General features: G+C 37.1%; 1 protein-coding gene across 4 annotated transcripts in view; it reads left to right on the top strand.

Moving 5' to 3' along the window:
- Window positions 1-18735, top strand: part of metro (membrane palmitoylated protein 7-like protein metro) — a 104039-nt gene that overhangs the window by 45680 nt on the left and 39624 nt on the right. For 3 of the 4 annotated variants that reach the window (XM_089098440.1, XM_089098442.1, XM_089098443.1), the window contains exon 5: window positions 13909-13932. The exons of the other annotated variant lie outside the window; for it this stretch is intronic. In XM_089098440.1, coding sequence (XP_088954566.1) covers window positions 13909-13932 — 24 coding nt within the window. The remainder of the gene's footprint in view (window positions 1-13908; window positions 13933-18735) is intronic. 4 annotated transcript variants of the gene reach the window in all.

The raw sequence follows: 18735 nt of genomic DNA on the forward strand, positions 1-18735 counted from the left end.
ATATCTTATATCTCATATTAAAGTTATAAAAGTAAAAACATTTATATTTTTTCAGTAAAGTGCAAATTTTGATCTTGCCTTGGGAAGGCATAGGGGTTTTGTGCCCAACTTATGTTAATTGCTGCTCGTTTTGAGTTTGACTCAACTCGGGAGTCTCAATTATACCCAAATTATGGAAATAAATTGTTGAAGATTGAATATCATAATACCACATTGCTGTATGCAGGTCCTTCAGTTGTTTAAGATTAAGAATATTGAGAAAAACATACAAAGTTTGGGTTTCCGAGAGATTTTGAAGCCTCATTGGGCGATGAACAAAAGTACCCAGAATTCTAATCGCCTTATTTTGAATTATGTTGAGATAGATTACAGATCAATAATTTACATATGATTCAATGAGTGGCATGACATTTTAAGGATAAAAAAAGGTAATAAATGTTTCATTATATTGGGACAACCTAAGTTATGGGCTAGTTTCATTCTTAATTAATCAGAATGTCTTCGGAAGGATAAAAGCTCATCGAGAATAATCCCAAAGTAACGAAATGATTTTACTCTTTTTAACCCGCTTTGAATTACAATTAACTCTTCTATGGTAATTTTATTTACTGCCCGCTGTGATCGCCCAAAAATCATGAATTCAGTTTTAGAAAAATTTGGAGCTAGGTAGTTACATGCAAACCATTATTCAAAGATTTCATTACTATCACCATTTTCTCAACCAATAAAGATGGGGTTTTAGTTTTTACTGTTACCGCTGTATCAACTGCAAAAATTACTACTAAGCTACTATCTTGGGGTAAGCACCTCGGAAGATCATTTAATTAAATCAAAAATAATAATGGTCCTAATATTGATCCCTGGGGGCCTCCAACATATTTTCAGAGAAAAAATATATTGTTTGAGGAGGAAACTCCCCCACAACCCTCCGGTCAAGGGTTTTAAGTTATTCCCTAGGGGTACATAGGATTTATATAGAAGGTGTTGTCGTAGAAACTTCGAATAAGGCTCATTTAATTGGAAATTAGAGGGTAAGTGCCATTTTCAATAGTCGTAAGGTATCGACGTGCAACTAGACCCGCCCCCCCCCCCCCATGCCCATCATTCCCCCAAACACATCCAATCAAAATTTTGAGATAGCCATTTTGTTCAGAGTAGTTGATTTCCAAATAGAAAATATGTTTTGGAGAATATTTTTCCCCCACCCTCAGGGTAGTGGATTGATGCGAGACTCTGTTGACATATATGGTTTTTATGGACATCGCTTACACAGCAAATTCAAAACAGGCTCATTCGGTAGGAAATTAAAGAAATCGGGCCATTTTTAATCTTCGGAAATGATTGAAGTGTAACTACTCCCCCCCCCCCCGCCCATCATTTCCCCAAAAACATCCAATCAAAATTTTTCGATAGCCATTTTGTTCAGCGTAGTTGATTTCCAGATAGAAAATATATTTTTGCAAAGGACACTCCCCCACAACCCTCAGGGCAAGGGTTTTAAGTTATACCCTGGGGTATATAAGGTTTTTATAGAAGGCGTTGACGTAGAAACTTCAAAACAGGCTCATTCGATTGGAAATTAAAGGGATGGTGCCCTTTTTAATAGTCAAAAGTGATGGGAGGGCAACTAGCCTCCCCCCTCCCCTATGCTCTTTATTTCCCCACACACGGCCAAATCGAAAATCTCAAAAAGTCATTCTGTTCAGCGTAATTTGTTTCCTTATAGAAAATATATTTTCGATCCGGAAAGTCCCCCATAACCATCATGGCAAGGGTTTTAAGTTATGCCCTGGGAGCATATAAGGTTTTTGTAGAAGGCGTTGTTGTAGAAACTTCAAAAAAGGCTCATTCGATTGGAAATTCAAAGGGCTATTGCCCTTTTTAATAGTTGAAAGTGATTGGAGGGCAACTAGCCCCCCCCACGCCCCTCATTACCCCCAAAATATTCCATCAAAATTTTAAAATTGACATTTTGTTCAGCGTAGTTGATTTTCTAACAGAAAATATATTTTTGAGGATACTCCCCCGAAACCCTCAGGGCAATGGTTTTAAGTTATTCGTGGGGAGCATATCGGATTCTTATAGAAGGCGTTGTCGTAAAAACTTCAAAACGGGCTCAATCGATTGGAAATTAAAGGGCTAGTGACCGTTTTAATTGTTGGAATTGATTCGTGTGTAACTAGCCCCCCCCCCCCACGCCCATCATTTCCCCAAAAACATCCAATCAAAATTTTCCGATAGCCATTTTGTTCAGCATAGTTGATTTCCAGATAGAAAATATATTTTTGCGAAGGAACCTCCCCCACAACCCTCAGGGCAAGGGTTTTAAGTTATACCCTGAGGGCATACAAGGTTTTTATAGAAGGCGTTGACGTAGAAACTTCAAAACAGGCTCATTCGATTGGAAATTAAAGGGCTAGTGCCCTTTTTAATACTCGAAAGTGATTGGAGTGCAACTAGCCCCCCCCCCCCCGCCCCACGCCCATCATTTCCCCAAACACATCCAATCAAAATTTTTAGATAGCCATTTTGTTCAGCGTGGTTGATATCCTGATAGAAAATATATTTTCGAGGAGGAAACTCCCCAGAACCTTCAGGGCAAGGGTTTTAAGATATGCCCTGGGGGCATATAAGGTTTTTAAAGAAGGCGCTGTCGTGGAAACTTCAAAAAAGGCTCATTCAATTGGAATTTCAAAGGGATAGTGCCGGCTTTAATAGTCGAAAGTGGTTGGAGGGCAACTAGCCCCCCCCCCCACGCCCATCAATCCCCAAAACACATCCAATAAAAATTTTTAGATAGCTTTTTTGTTCAGTGTAGTTGATTTTCAGATAGAAAACATGTTTTTGAGGAGGACAATCCTCTACAACCCTCAGGGCAAGGGTTTTAAGTTATGCCCTGGGGGCATATAAGGTTTTATAGAAGGTGTTGCCATAGAAAATTCAAAAAAGGCTCATTTGATTGGAAATTCAAAGGACTAGTGCCCTTTTTAATAGTCAAAAGTGATTGGAGGGCAACTAGCCCCCCCCCCCTACGCCCATCATTCCCCTAAACAAATCCAATCAAAATTTTGAGATAGCCATTTTTGTTCAGCGTAGTTGATTTCCAGATTGAAAATATATTTTTAAGGAGGACACTCCCCCACAAGCCTCAGGGCAAGGGTTTTAAGTTATGCCCTGGGGACATATAAGGTTTTTCTAGAAGGCGTTGTCGTAGAAACTTCAAAACTGGCTCATTCGATTGGAAATTAAAGGGCTAGTGCCCTTTTCAATAGTCGAAACTGATTGGAGGGCAAATAGCCCCCCCCCCCACGCCCATCATTTCCCCAAACACATCCAATCAAACTTTTGAGATAACCATTTTTTTCAGTGTAGTTGATTTCCAGATAGAAAATATGTTTTTGAGGAGGACAATCCCCCACAATCCTCAGGGCAAGGGTTTCAAGTTATGCCCTGGGGGCATATAAGGTTTTTTATCTAAGGCGGTGTCGTAGAAACTTCAAAAAAGGCTCGTTTGATTGGAAATTCCGAGAGCTAGTGCTCTTTGTAATAGTCGAAAGTGATTTGAGGGCAACTAACCCCCCTCTCACGCCCACCTTTTCCCCAAACACATCCAATCAAAATTTTAAGGCAGTCATTTTATTAAACGTAGTTTTAAGTTCTGGAAATTAGATCATTGAGGATTACAACTCCCCCAAAGCCCTCAGGGCAAGGGTTGTAATTTAAGGATTCTCCGTATCCTTCATATTATTTCTTATGGAAGGGATGCTCCACGCCCTAAATGCATCAGATAAAAATTTTTAGATATACATTTTGTTAAATAGTTCAAAGTTCTGATAACAAAAAACTCTGGTGTCGACACAGCCCACCTGGGCCCAGGGGTAGTTGTTTTAAGTTATGCCGTGAGGCATAACTTATTAAGGGGGGTTTATAACTTATGGTAAGGGGCTTTGTATGGGAAGAACACATAGGAAATCTATTATAATTATCCAATTATAAGGTTAAAATACATACTCTGTGATAGATGCAAAATTGCTTTCGCACACAAATTCCTATTAAGGTCAATTCGAAACAGTCGTGATCCCTTTGTGTCAGCAAGTGAAATGGTCTAAACCCTCTTATTGGAGCAATTTTTTCAATCCATTCATTGTTGTCAATCGCTGTACATAAGTTATGCAAGCTGTCTGTTGTTCATATATAAGGTTTTTATGAAATAGTTATTTGCATTTGTTTTGGTACCAACCTCATTTGATTTACACTGAAAATTTTTGATCCATTTTTTAAAGTCAAGAATGGTCATGCATTAAGCACCCCCCCATGCCAAAAGATCTTGAAACTTTTTGTGATCAAAAACGAACAAAAATTAATTTAAAAAACTTTCCAAAAAATAAGTTTTTCAAAGAAAAGTAAAGGCCATTTAAATTTAAGCTCAGGAGATACAAATACCTTGTAAAATTAAAACTCAAAACGACCAGAAATTACTATTAAAGAATAAATGAAACCCAAAACGAACAGAAACTAAATAAACAATCAAAGCAAAAAACATACAACAAGTAATAATATAAATGAATAAATAGATCTTAAAGCGAGTAATGCTTAGATTGAATATGAAAATCAAGCTTAAAACGAAAACAAATAGTTTGCTATTAAAGTATAAATGAAACTTAAAACGAACAGAAATTAAATAAACAATCAATGCGAATAAACATACAATATATATTAATGTAAATGAATAAATAAATCTTAAAACGAGTGAAACTTAAATTGAATATGCAAATCAAGTTCGAATCGAATAAAAATAACTACAAATAAGAGTTTGGGTATCGTCTCACTGCAGAAGCCTAATACCTACTGCGAGGTGGCCTAAAAATTTCATGATTTTGAAACAACCAAAAATAAAATCAGAGACAGTTGCGGTTTTTAGGTATAGACAAAATGCCCTTGACTCTTAATTAGAATGTCCTAGTTACTTTAAAAGAAGGCTGAAATGACCTTTGAGTCCCTAAAACTTAACACTACTTTCATAATAATATCGTTCTAAGTAAAGAACTTTTGGCATGGTTCAATACACTTAGTATCGAAGGAGTTGTCGTAGAAACTTGGAAAAGGGCTCATTCGATTGGAGTTAGAAGGGCTGGTGCCCTTTTTAATAGCCGAAAGTAATTGGAAGGCAAATAACACCCCTTCCACGCCCACCAATACCACAAACACACCCAATCAAAATTTTGAGATAGTCATTTTGTTCAACGTAGTTGAAAGATCTGGAAATTATGTCTTTGAGGAGGACATTCCCCCCAGTGCCCCCAGGGCAAGGGTTGTAAGTTATGCCCTCGGGGCATATAAGGTTCTTATAGAAAGCGTTGTGGTAGAAACTTCAAAAAGGGCTCATTCGATTGAAATTCAAAGCGCTAAGGCCCTTTTTAATAGCCGAAAATGATTGGAGGGTAACTAACCCCCCAGTTACGCCCACCATTTCCCCGAACACATCCAATCAACATTTTGAGATAGATATTTTGTTCAACGTAGTTGAAAGTTCTGGAAATTAGGTCTTAGACGATGACACCCCCCCCCCAGCCCTCAGGGAAAGGGTTGTAAGTTATGCCCTGGGGGCAAATAATGTTTTTTTTATAGAAAGCGTTGTTGTAAAAACTTCAAAAGGGGCTCATTCGATTGGAAATTGGAAGGGCTAGTGCCCTTCCAATTGGAAGGGAAGGGCAAGGGTTGTGAGTTATGCCCTGGGGGTATATACTTTTTTTTTATAGATGGCGTTGTCGTAGAAACTTCAAAAAGGACTCTTTTGATTAGAAATTGAAAGGGCTATTGCCCATTTCAATAGTCGAAAGTGATTGGAGAGAAACTAACCCCCCTCTCACGCCCACCATTTCCCCAAAGACATCGAATCAAAAGTTTAAGATAGTCATTTGCATGGTTTCTGGCCGTCCCGTTCTTGCACGGATCTTGTCTACACACTACGGATGATGACTGAGGAGTGCAATGAATGGCGAGAGAAAATGTACCTGATTTTCGTGGACTTTGAGAAAGCCTTCGACTCCATCGACTGAGACTCGCTATGGAAAATCCTGCGATTCTATGGAATTCCTGATCAAATAGTGGCCCTATGTGTTACATTATATGAAAACACAGAATGCTGTGTTCGGACCCAAGAAAAAATATTTTCTAAATATTTTCGTATCATGTCTGGCGTAAAACAGGGCTATATTCTTTCTCCCTTCCTATTTATCCTCGTTGTCGACTACATGCTCATTGATTGTACAGGGTTCAGCATTCAAATTGGAGAAGGTAAGAAGCTAGCCGATCTGGATTTTGTTAACGATATTGCCTTGATGAAAAGTAACAAGACCAAACTCCAGGATCTCTTCAATGCTATTAGTCAAAATGCTGGCCAACTTGGCCTCAAGATCACCACAGAGAAGACAAAGAGCATGGCAACAATTAATTCCCCCTTAAACATAAAGTGTGGAGATTCAACTGTCGAGCAGGTCGTAGAGTTCAGGTACCTCGGCAACGCGGTGGAAAATTCAAGGTCAAGCGAGCGGAAAGTGCAGTTGAGAATAGGGCAAGCCAGTCAAGCTTTTAACCGACTAAAACCAGTATGGCAATCGAAAAAGTATTCTAAGAAATTGAAAATAAGGCTATTTAATAGCAATATCCTTTCTGCACTCCTCTACAGCAGTGAGTGCTGGAATTTAAGTCTACAACAAGAGAGACGGATTTTTGCCTTTGAAAACAATTGCCTTCGTTGGATTCTGAATATCGACTGGAGAGATCACGTTACAAACCAGAAAGTCCGATCTACGGACATCATTCGGCAACGAAGGTGGCGATACCTTGGGCGCGTGATCCGTATTATTATTATTATTATTATTTTATTACCCATTATTAAACATACAAAATGTTGTAAATGGAATACAAGAAAAAAAATAACAACAAAAACAACAAACTATGAAGGACGATAGGATCCCAAGACAAATCTTGGAATGGCAACCTCAGGGAAACCGCAGGAGAGGTTGACCAAAAAACACCTTGCGTCGCAGATATAGAAAGGATTTTTCTAACATTCACACGACGATACAACCCCAATGGGAAGAGGTTTTGGTAGCAGCGCACATGCGGAACGACTGGTGGCTCTTCGTGGATGCCCTGGGTGCCTCTGGTGGCACAGGAGGATTTAAGGTCTAAGGTAAGGTAATTTTGTTCGACGTAGTTGAAAGTTCTTGAAATTATGTCTTTGAGGATGACAAACCCCCCACACCCCTCAGGGCAAAGGTTGTAAGTCATGCTCTGGGGACATATAAGGTTTTTATAGATAGCGTTGTCGTAGAAACTTCGAAAAGGGTTTATTCAATTGGAAATTGAAAGGGATAGTGCCCTTTTTAAGAGTCGAAAGTGATCAGACGGCAACTAACACCTCTCTCACGCTCACCATTTCCCCAAATACATCCAATCAAACTTTTGAGATAGCCATTTTTTCCTTTGGATTTTTTCCTTTGGAAACCTTTGAGGATCACACCCTCCCCACAGCCCTCAGGGCAAGGGTTGTAAGTTATGCTCTGGGGCATATAAGATTTTTATAGAAAGCGTTGTTGTACAAACTTCAAAAAAGGGCTAATTCGACTGGAAATTGAAAGGGCTAGTGCCCTTTTTAATAGTCGCAAGTGATTAGAGGGCAACTAACCCCCTCTCACGCCCACCATTTCCCCAAACACATCCAATCAAAATTTTGAGATAGCCATTTTTTTCGACGTTTTTTAAAGTTTCGAAAATTAGATCTTTTAGGATGATACCCCCCCCCCCACATCCCTCTGGGCAAGGGTTGTAAGTTTTTCCCTGGGGGCCTATAAGGTTTTATTTTATAGAAAGTGTTGTCGTAGAAACTTCAAAGTGATTGGCGGGCAACTAACCCCCTCTCACGCCCACCATTTCCCTAAACACATCCAATCAAAATTTTGGTTTTGTTCAACGTAGTTTAAAGCTCTAGACATTATGTCTTTGAAGATGATACCCCCCCCCCCCCACACACACCCTCAGGGCAAGGGTTGTAAGTTATGCCTTGGGGGCATATAGGGTTTTTATAGATAGCGTTGTCGTAGAATCTTCAAAAAGGGCTTATTTAATTAAAAATTTAAAGGGATAGTGCCGTTTTTAAAAGTCGAAAGTGATTAGAAGGCAACTAATTCCCCTCACGCGCCCACTATTTCCCCGAACACATCCAATCAAAATTTTGAGGTAGCCATTTTGTTTAACATGGTTGAAAGTTCTCGAAATTACGTCTTTGACAATGACAATCCCCCCCGTACTGCCCTCAGGGTAAGGGTTGTAAGTTGTGCCCTTGGGGCATATAAGGTTTTTATAGAAAGGGTTTTCGTAGAAACTTCGAAAAGGCCTTGTTCGATTGGAAATTGAAAGGGTTAGTGCCCTTTTTAGTAGTTGAAAGTGATTAGAGGGCAATTAACCCCTCTCTCATGCCTACGATTACCCCAAACACACTCAATCAAAATTTTGAGATAGCCATTTTGTTCAACGTAGTTGAAAGGTCCGGAAATTATGTCTTTGAGGATGACTAACCCTCCACAGCCCCCTGGGCAAAGGTTGTAAGTTATTCCCTGGGGGCATATAAGGTTTTTTTTTTTATAGAAAGCGTTGTCGTAGAAACTTCAGAAAAGGCTCATTCGATTGGGAATTGAGAGGGTTAGCACCCTTATTAATAGTCAAAAGCGATTGGAGGGTGAATGCCCCCCCCCCACGCCCATCATTTCCCTGAACACCTGCGATCAACATTTTGATATATCCATTTTGTTGAACGTAGTTGAAGGGTCTGGAAATTATGTCTTTGAGTATGAAACCCCACCCCACACAGCCCTCAGGGCTAAGGTTGTAAGTTATGCCCTGGGGGCATATAAGGATTTTATAGAAAGCATTGTCGTAAAAACTTCAAAAAGGGCTCATTCGATTGGAAATTAAGAGGGCTATAGCCCTTTTTAATAGTCGAAAGTAATCAGAGGGAGAATCACCCCCCCACGCCCATCATTTCCCAAAACATTTCGATCAACATTTTTATAAGGACATTTTGTTCAACGTAGTTGAAGGGTCTGGAAATTATGTCTTTAAGGATGACAACCCTTCCTCCATAGCCCTCAGGACAAGGGTCGTAAGTTATGCTCTTAGGGTATATAAGTTTTTTTTATAGAAATTTGTGCTGTAGAAGCTTCAAAAAGGGCTCATTTGATTGGAAATTGAGAGGACTAGTCGCTTTTGTATTAGTCGAAAGTGATCAAAGGGCAAATGCCCCCCCCCCCAAGCCCATCATTTCCTCAAACATTTCCAATCAAAATTTTGAGATAGCCATTTTTTTAACATATTTGAAAGGTCTGGAAATTACTGTTTTGAGTATAACAAATCCCCCAGCCCTCAGGGCAAGGGTTGTAAGCTATGCCCTGGGGGTATATAAGGTTTTTATAGAAAGCATGGTCATTTAAACTTCGGAGGCGGCTCATTGGATCGGTAATCAGACGCTCTAGTGCCCTTTTTAAGATTCAAAGTGATCAGAGGGCAGATACCCCCCTCCCGTCCCAAACACACATGTTGTATTGTCCCGAAATGCATCTAATAAAAATGTGGGATAGCCATTCTATTCAAAATATTCTAAATGTCATGTAACAAGGCTTTTGGGGTTTAAACAAACCCCAGGTATTAGGGGCAAGATTTGTAAGTTATGCCCAGGGGGCATTTAAGGTTTTATAAAAGGGATGGTTGTCTAACTTCAGAAGAGACTCGGGCTTTTTCCTTGAAAAAGACTATGTCAATCAACATAAATTAATTTAAAAAAAAATTTATTCCACAAAATAAGTTTTTCAAAAAAAAGTGAAGAACTCCATTCTCCATTCCGTTCTAAACCCCTATGCTTTTTAAAAGCCAGAATATAATTTGTATTCTACTGAAAAAAATTCTTTTAAATTTTTTCATATTTATAACTTTAAGAAATCAAAATTAATTAAGATTTTAGGGAATAAATATCAGTATATATTTGTTAAACTGACAATGCACATTTTTTTTCAGTAAATTCATTTGAATTTTTTTCAGTAAAGTACAAATTATATTATGGCTTTTAGAAAGCATAGGGGTTTAGAACCCTACTCATATTAATTTCTTCTCGTTTTGAGTTTGCCTCTGATATTTATTTTATTTCCTGTTTGTTTTGGGTTTCATTTATTTATTGATACTGATTTGTGGTAGTTGTATGCTTGGTAGATTATTTGATTTCATTTTTGTTCATTTTTTGGTTTAATGGAGTTCTTTACTTTTTTGTGAAAAACTTATTTTGTGGAAAAAGTTTTCTTAATTAATAAATTTAAAAGTTCGCGTTCTGTACGGCCTCGCACATTATCTCGTGTTGAAAGCTTTTTTGGCCTCATGCCAAGATTGGATGAATAGCAAACCTTTTAATTTGAGATTTAAAGATTAACAAAAAACAGAATAAAATAAACTATTGACTTTGAAGCACGCACGAGCAATATCATTAGGATTGGCAACCAGAAATATGACTGGGTTGTATGATTAGCTTTTGGGGGATACAAATTGGGAGAATTGGCAACCCTGGTAAAAGTCTACAAGGAGGAAAACAGTTAAGTTAGCTCATTCAATGATTTGAAATGGTGATACCGCTTAATAACTGTACAAACTATACAATTTGGAAACGACTTTGAGGTATAGCTGAGGTAAGGACGAGCTGGACATTTTTTCCGTGGGCCTAATTTGGGCTTTTGATTCATTCCGGGAAGTTTGCTTCAATTACTACTGTAACTTTGCAAGTTGACTAATAGACCTATGACAAGGCTTTTACCATTTGTCTTATGTACTTCGGAAGATACACTCCGGACTTCCGGGTCCTACACATTCTAGGTAACAGAAAGACTTCGACTTTGGCAACTCAAACGGGTATGCCTATTCCGGGGGATAGTCTCCGTTTTGGACTGCTTCCGCGTAGTGGCCTATATGTTTTATTTTGTTTATATGCATATAATCAGCCTTCTTTTTTTAACCTAGTGTAGCTTATGCTTTCTTTTTTCTCTCTTTTTATCGCTGTTTAAGTAGGTTTGAGTATCTGTACTACATTTTGTGCATTGAAACGCAACATTTTTTTATGCAAATAGCGTGTTGAAATTCATATTAGTTGTCACTTATAATATTTATTATAGCCTATATTGTATTTTGTTACATATGGTTTTTGTTTGTTTATTTGCGTATAAGCTATCGTCTTTTCTTTTAAGCGTATCTTAAACTTTCATATTTTTCAACTATTAATTGCATTTATATACCACCTACACTCTGTCCTAAATCAACTTTAAATTAAATAATTAAGGATCAGCATTGTCAATATATTTGCAAGAATTATTTACTAGTCTGACAAACACTGACAAACATAAACACAAAAACACTAGGCCTATGTGCTTAAACACGCTATGATAAACACTCTGTGTCCTTAAAAAAACACTAACTTAATTCCAAAAAAAGCTTAACCACATTAGTTATTCCTTAATTTTAAAAAATATATCTAGTTTTTGCAGCGCCCTACTACTTCTCCTTTATTTAGCATCTGTCCAATTGTTTTGGAGGGTGCCCTTTGTCGAAGGACACCTCTTCCACAATGGCACCTAAACTACGAAACCCCCCAAAAATATAGAGAAAAGGCCGTCAATGCGAGAATTTCGCTGTCAAATTGTGTCTCTTGATCTATGCCATTAGAAAACTCGTGATGGGCTGTTCAAATTTTATGTGTTTTCTTCTGAAATTTAATGTTAAGACCAGTTAACAAATCTTGCAATGCTGTAACACAAACAAATATTGGCATTACTGATCTTTAAATTTATTAGTTAAAATGCTCAAATTAATCAAGTGCATATCTCATATGCCAAAAAAGAAGTAATTTCCTTTTTTTGTTTAGGTTGTTGTTTCTCGGGGCCCAAGGTTCCAAAATTCGGTTCTGGTGTTAATAAAATTTGGTTTTGCTTTTCTGACTTGCAACATTTAGTATACATTATTTTTTATTATTTTCAGTTAAATATAGAAATTTTAGTGACTCTACATGCATCACTAAGTGGAGAAGAAAATTCAATTTTCATTCACTATACCAATACATAACCAAGCTCTACTAAGCTTTTAAACATGTTTGTTAAAAATGTGAAAAAAGGTAAAATCCGTATGCCGTGTGTAAATCACATTTCTAAATCGCAATGTATTGATATAGTTAATAGATGCTAATTCTGTTCTCTATTTAATGGTGCTTGCACTTTCGCTGAAAGCTTTGTAGTTATACAGTGCTCAATACGATCAATACTCAAATTCTACTATTCAACAATTATGACACTAAAACACGAATTCAGAACAACAAATAATACACACGCAAATAGCAGCCACTAACATACTCTAAATATTTTTTTTTTCGTCCGATTGTTGGTCTATTAAAATCAAGACCAGTTTATAACCATTTGAAGTTTTTTCTGCTTTATTTTCATGGATATGTTCTAGTTTTTCCTTTTTCTAATTTTTCCTTTTCCTTTTTCTAATTTTTCCTTTGAGCTGTTTTTTCCTTCTTGTTCTTACGACAGCGAGAGCTCCCAGATACAACAAATCTACAAATGGAAAAAAAAATCAGCCTCTATTCATTATATCAATACATAGCCAATATTTATTACCCGTTTTTTTGTTTTTTCGTATGATCGTTTTTAAATAATGCTGGGAAATCTGGTGCCCCCTTCATAGAAATGGCCCTTCCCTCATGAAAAAAACCCTCAATGAAAATATCCTCCCACGTAACCTAACCTAACCTTTAATGCTTTTTTTTACCAAATAACTACAGAGCTTTAAGTGACTGGATATGCGTCTATAAATGGAAAAAAAAAAATTCAACCTCCATTCATTATATCAATACATAGCCAATAACTATCTGCCATGTGTAAGTCATGCTTTCCGGAAAATAAAAATGGACATACAAGTATGTGTTTTAAGTTCTTCATAACATAAAAGTCAAAACATTTTCGACCATTCTCGAGTAATTCCTGTATTTTCAGAGCCGAGTCCTCCTCTTATTATCACTGTCCTTGGTAGGGTACTTTGTGTATACGGCATTCATCACGTTACCTATGTTAAAACATGTTAAAAAAAACATATTTTTAGAAATCATACTTTACCATTTAACCTTTTACCTAATCCCTTGTTGGTCAATCTAATTTAATATTATCATCTGTTAATGCTGATCCAATGTTGTACCATTTGTTGAGGCATATCCAGTCACTAAAAGCTTCCATTCATTATCTCAATACATAGCCAATCTCTACTAAGTCATTCTATAGGTTTGTTAGAAATGATAAAAAAAAGATCCTTCTGTCGTATGTAAGTCACGTTTTTCGAAAATATCCCTTCAGAACGATCTAGTTGAACAACCCTGATCATTCTACTAGGTCTTGATATAGAGAATGAAATCTATTTTTTTTTTCTCCATTTAGTAATGGATGCATATTCGCTAAAAACTCTTATAATTCCTTGGCAAATTAAGGGGAAGACTTGTACAAATCAATTCACCCCTAAATTCTTGCCCTCAAGCAGGGCCGTATCCAGGATTTTTTTTTCGGGGGTGGGGTGTGTTTACAAAAGGATTTTTTTCGTGGAGGGGGGTTACAAAGAACTTCAAAAAATGCATAACAATTTGTTTATATTCATTTATGTTACGTTTTTACGAATCGGACAAACATTTCGGGGGGAGGGAGGTCAAACCCCCTAACCTCCCCACCCCCTAGATACGGCCTTGCCCTCAAATGCTGCTATAATTTTACATGGTGCGAGAATTGCTATTTATTCTTAGGGATCTAATAATTTTTTCTTTTTGCTTCTAAGGATCACGGAACAGAGCCCATTGTGGTAAGCTCTTATGATTTCTAGCTATTTTTGATAATCTGAGTGCTCTTCTGTGTGCTTAATCTGATTGATGGGAGTCTACGATTTTAGAAATATAGGGCTTTCTAGGGCTATAATTAGAAAAGGTTGAGATGGCTAGGACACGTTCTGCGCATGAAGAACGACAGATTGCCATAAATCGTCCTTGGTGGCCAATCATCTAGGGCCACAATAAAGTTAGGTTGTCTCCGAATAGGGTGGGAGGTGGTCGTAAGAATAGATTTGAGGGAAGTTCTAACTTCTTGGGAGGTTGTAAATAGCTAGACTTTGAGTAGATTGTGATAGAGGAGGAGCGTGCGTAGCCGCGTTGGCTTCAGGCGGCTTAGTGCTTCGCTGAGTTGTTAGTAGCAGTAGATCCAATTATCACATCCTTCTCAGAATTTAAATTGACGGTTTCATTAGAAATCAAGTGAAGAGACGTCAATTGGGAGCACCTTTCCCCTCTTCTAGTTTCGAGAAAGGGTAAGAGTGACAAAGTGAATTATTTGAATTAAAACAGAGTAATTTTAAACCTAGAATATGCCTTAAATAAAATACTTATTGGTCATGTTTAGGTACATGTTTATCTGTTAAATCGTCGTTTATCTGATATATAAGAAAATTATCTGTAACCGAAATTGAAGCAAAAAAACAAGTTTAGAACTTACGAAAAAATTCACAAAAGTTCCATTTATCTTAAACTGAATTGATTTTTGTAAGTCAGATAAGCCTTATAATATCTATTATCAGTTTTAACCAAACCCCGTCCCCGATTTCATTGTTCCTATTAGTGACTAATTGGTAAATATCGGAAATTGTAGATATACAAAGATGGTAAATATAGATGGCAAAGATGGTAAAGATACAGTCTTGATGACGAAGATGGTATAACAATTTTGATAAAACTTTATTCCGGTACTTAGGGCTCTTAGCTGGAGCACCCTTTAGACGCGAGAGTAGAGAGGGTAAGGTCCCTCCCTCCAAAACGCGTGCAAGGAGCTGCCATAGGAGTGTTGTGATTGTAACTTGTTAAAACGCATCAAAATATTTGGAATTTTAATCTAGAAAACACTTGAACCTAGAACCCAGGTATTTTCGATGACCACACTTCCTTTCCATGACGTACAAATCACAGTTTAAATAGGGGTAAATCCATTTATTAGACTGTGAAAAACAATGACAAAAAAACTAAATATTTCGATTATATATTCAGTGACTGCCGATACCTGCCGATAATGACGATGATGGCCTACTGACGAAGTTTATCAGATATACCTGCTGATGATGAGGATGATACCCTACTGATGGAGTATATCTGCTGATGATGATGTTCAAAAGTTGATTTTCCTGCCACAGGCCAGCTTTCTAGCATCACTGCTTAGAAAAGAGTTAAGGAAAAGCTCCAATTTATTTGATGATGGACATCGCACATATTGAACACTTTTCGACTTTAGTCTAGCTTCGATTTGAACCTGCTGTCTGGCTGCTTTGCTGCTAGGACCGAGTTTTTCAGTCGGAAGCAGAAACGTTGCTCAATGGAACAAAAGCTTAAAAACATAACTTCAGATTGTCCTATCCGACATAGACTTTAAAACCCCACTTCAACTCAATCACTGTTGACTCGGGCGAAAAGTGGCCTTTTTTTGTCCTGGGTACTTCCTTGGTCATATTCATCAATCCGGCTTGAGGTCCACACTTTCTGCGAAAAACGTGGATATTTGACCCTTGCCATTTTCTAGCAGTAAGCTGAAATGGGCGGACTACAAAAAAAAGAAGGAGAAAACTGAAGTGTTGTTCGCGCAACATAATTAGACACATGATATATCAAGTTATTTGATATGCAGTGTTTCGGTTATTGTTGCAAGTACTTTAATTTGTACGGAATGTCAAAATCTACAATAAAGAGCTGTCACCACATGTGCCTGGCGGTCTAGGCTGGGAAGTTCCAGCTGATCGCTGAAGAACCTTTAGTTATACTGCCACGGCAGCGGGGATTTTTGAAGCAACTGTCTTTAATTACTTACCGTAAGACTGATCTATTTGAGCTATTTTGATATTTTTCAAGACGCTGCATTATTGGGCGAACTTCCGTATGATTTTACGTGTTTTTCTGATGAGAGAGGCAGTCAGGAACGTACATAGAATTTTTTTTTGTAGCGGGGAGGAGGGATACGTCGACATAGTTAAACCATGATGAAACGTTAAAAATCGTGAGACTTGCTACGTCCGCATGTGCATTGCTGAGGCGCCAATTCGCGAAACTTTGGGGACAGGGGCAGAATATATTATCAACGTGAAGAGGATGGACAGTTTTTTTTATTGTTTTTTGAAAATACCTGAAAAAAGCCATCTTTTAATGAAATTACCCAAAAAGATTTTTTATGAAATATAGGGGATGAGTAGCAAAAAACCTAAGGACTCCCGTGCCCCCACCCCAAGTATCTCTTGATTTTATAATCTACTGGCTCTAGCCTCTTCGTTCTTTAAACTAACTTTCAGAGAACAGTCCTTCTACTCGCTATTAAACTTTAAAGACAATAATTCCAGGTAAAAAAAGAAAGAAAATCTAAAACGCCATCTTAGTATCTCTTTCAATGCATTTGTTCCCCAAGCTAGTCTATTTCTGAAATCAATACTTAGACTCTTTCAAGTTCGTTAAGACAATGAATTATTATGATTCATAATTTCATGTTTCTAACGCAAGATTCAAGAAGCATTCTGGCATATTTTTACGTATACGAATATTTTTGTAACGAATAAAGACTATGAAGCAGATTATCTGATGTTTGCAATTTTTAATGACAATTTTTTTTAAGTGATAAAATAAAAAAGTAAGCTTTTTAAAATGAATTTAGGAGCGACATTGGAACTTGAAATTGACAGAAATTGTTTTGTATTTGAGGGTGGTGCCCCCTCCCCTTCCTCAACCTTGCTCTGTTCGCTGAAGCTTTACTAGTGCTTTATGAAAACATTTATGAGTGCAACAAATGCAGCCAGTTTTAGTTATGTCATTTGTGTTTTATTGAAAACTGTATATATCTTGAATAGTGTGCTTTCTTTTTCCAAACAGCGACGAATTTTAAAGAGAAATCACTATAATAATCAAGATGATTGAAAAGAACTAATGAAAAGAAACTGAATCTTTACTACATAATGAATATTAATATTAATGAACTGGAAACTAAATATTAATCCATGAAAACTCAGCGATTTTACAACGTTCAAGATTATATTTAATTTTTTTCAATGTTATAAATGTAAAAAAAATGCGTACAATGTAATTTGTTTCAGTAAAGTACAAATGGCACATAAGGCTTCATAATTTTTACGGTTAAATGAGGGGAAAGGTGGCAGTAGCCAAACTCTAGTTTGCAGTGATTGTTGTTCGTTATAAGTTTGACACCAATATTCCATTTGTTTCGACTCGTTTTAAGATTTATTTTTTCATCTATATCAGTATCTGTTATCTTTATATCTGATATGACCATATATTATAATTTCTGTTCTTTATGAGTTTCATTTATTCTTTAGTAGTAATTTCTGGTCGTTTTTATTTTGAAATATTATAAGACTTTATTTCTGTTGAGCTTAAGTTTAATATGGTTCTTTTCTTTTCTTTGAAATGTTTCATTTTCGGAAAGTTTCTTTTTGATTAAAGTTTCTTCTGAGATATTGAAACGGAAGTTTCTTCTGAGATATTGCACCTATTGGGCACATTTTAACAAGCTGGATGTACATAGTATCTTTTGATTGAGTCCAATATCCCCTGAAAGTTCAAACTAGATACCATTAGTTGATCCTGAGATATTGCACGTACGCTCTTTTGACAACATGAATGTACGTAGTTCTATATTGAAGAAGTTCAGTATTCCCCTCAACATTCTCCAAAAGTTACAACTTAATACCCTTCACTTTTCCCGAGACATTGCAGATATGCCATTTTGACAACAGAATGCCTATGTTTTTTTTTTTTTTTAATTCAGTTGATTATCCCAATTGACATATCCCGAAAGTTTCAACTTAATAATATTAGCCTTTCCTGAGATATTGTAGTTACTCCTATTAACAGCTGGGACGCACATAGTGTTTCTAAGTTCAATATCCCTCTCAACATTCTCTAAATGTTTCAACTTAATACCCTTTCCCAACTGTTCTTGAAATATTGAAGATATTCCGTTTTGACAACCTGGATGCACATAGTGTCTTATGGTTTCGGTTAACATTCCCCTTAGAATTCCGTGAAAGTTTCAACTTAATACCTGTAGACATTCCTGTGATCAATATAGACACGTCCAGGTATGCCCTTTTGACAGCTTGGATGCACATAGTGTCTTTTGATTTAGTGCAACATCCCCCTCAAGATTTGCAGTTGCAGTCACGAATTGTCACATTATTTGTCGAAAATTGTCGCACTTACAGTCGCAAGTAATTGCTGTCGCAGTTTCAAGTAGTCACAGTCGCAAGTAGCCGCAATAGCAGTCGAATTGCATTGATATACGTAGTCGCAATTAGTTGTAGTCACAGTCATAAGTTGTCGCAGTCGCAAGTATTTGCAATCTTAAATAGTAGCAGTTGCAAGTAGTTATAGTCTGAAGTAGTCACGGTTACAAGTTGTCATAATCACAAATAGTCAATGTCGCAAGTGGTCGTAGTCGCAAATAGTAACAGTTGCAATCGCAAGTAGTCTTAGTTGTATTCACAGTAACAAGTAGTTACTTTCGTTAGTATTCACAGTCACAAGTACAGTTGTTATAGTCGCAAATAGTCAAAGTTGCAAGTAGTCGCATC

Source organism: Artemia sp. Qi Xiang Cuo, chromosome 12, assembly GCF_049724085.1.
Source record: "Artemia sp. Qi Xiang Cuo chromosome 12, ASM4972408v1, whole genome shotgun sequence".
Lineage (NCBI taxonomy): Eukaryota > Metazoa > Arthropoda > Branchiopoda > Anostraca > Artemiidae > Artemia > Artemia sp. Qi Xiang Cuo.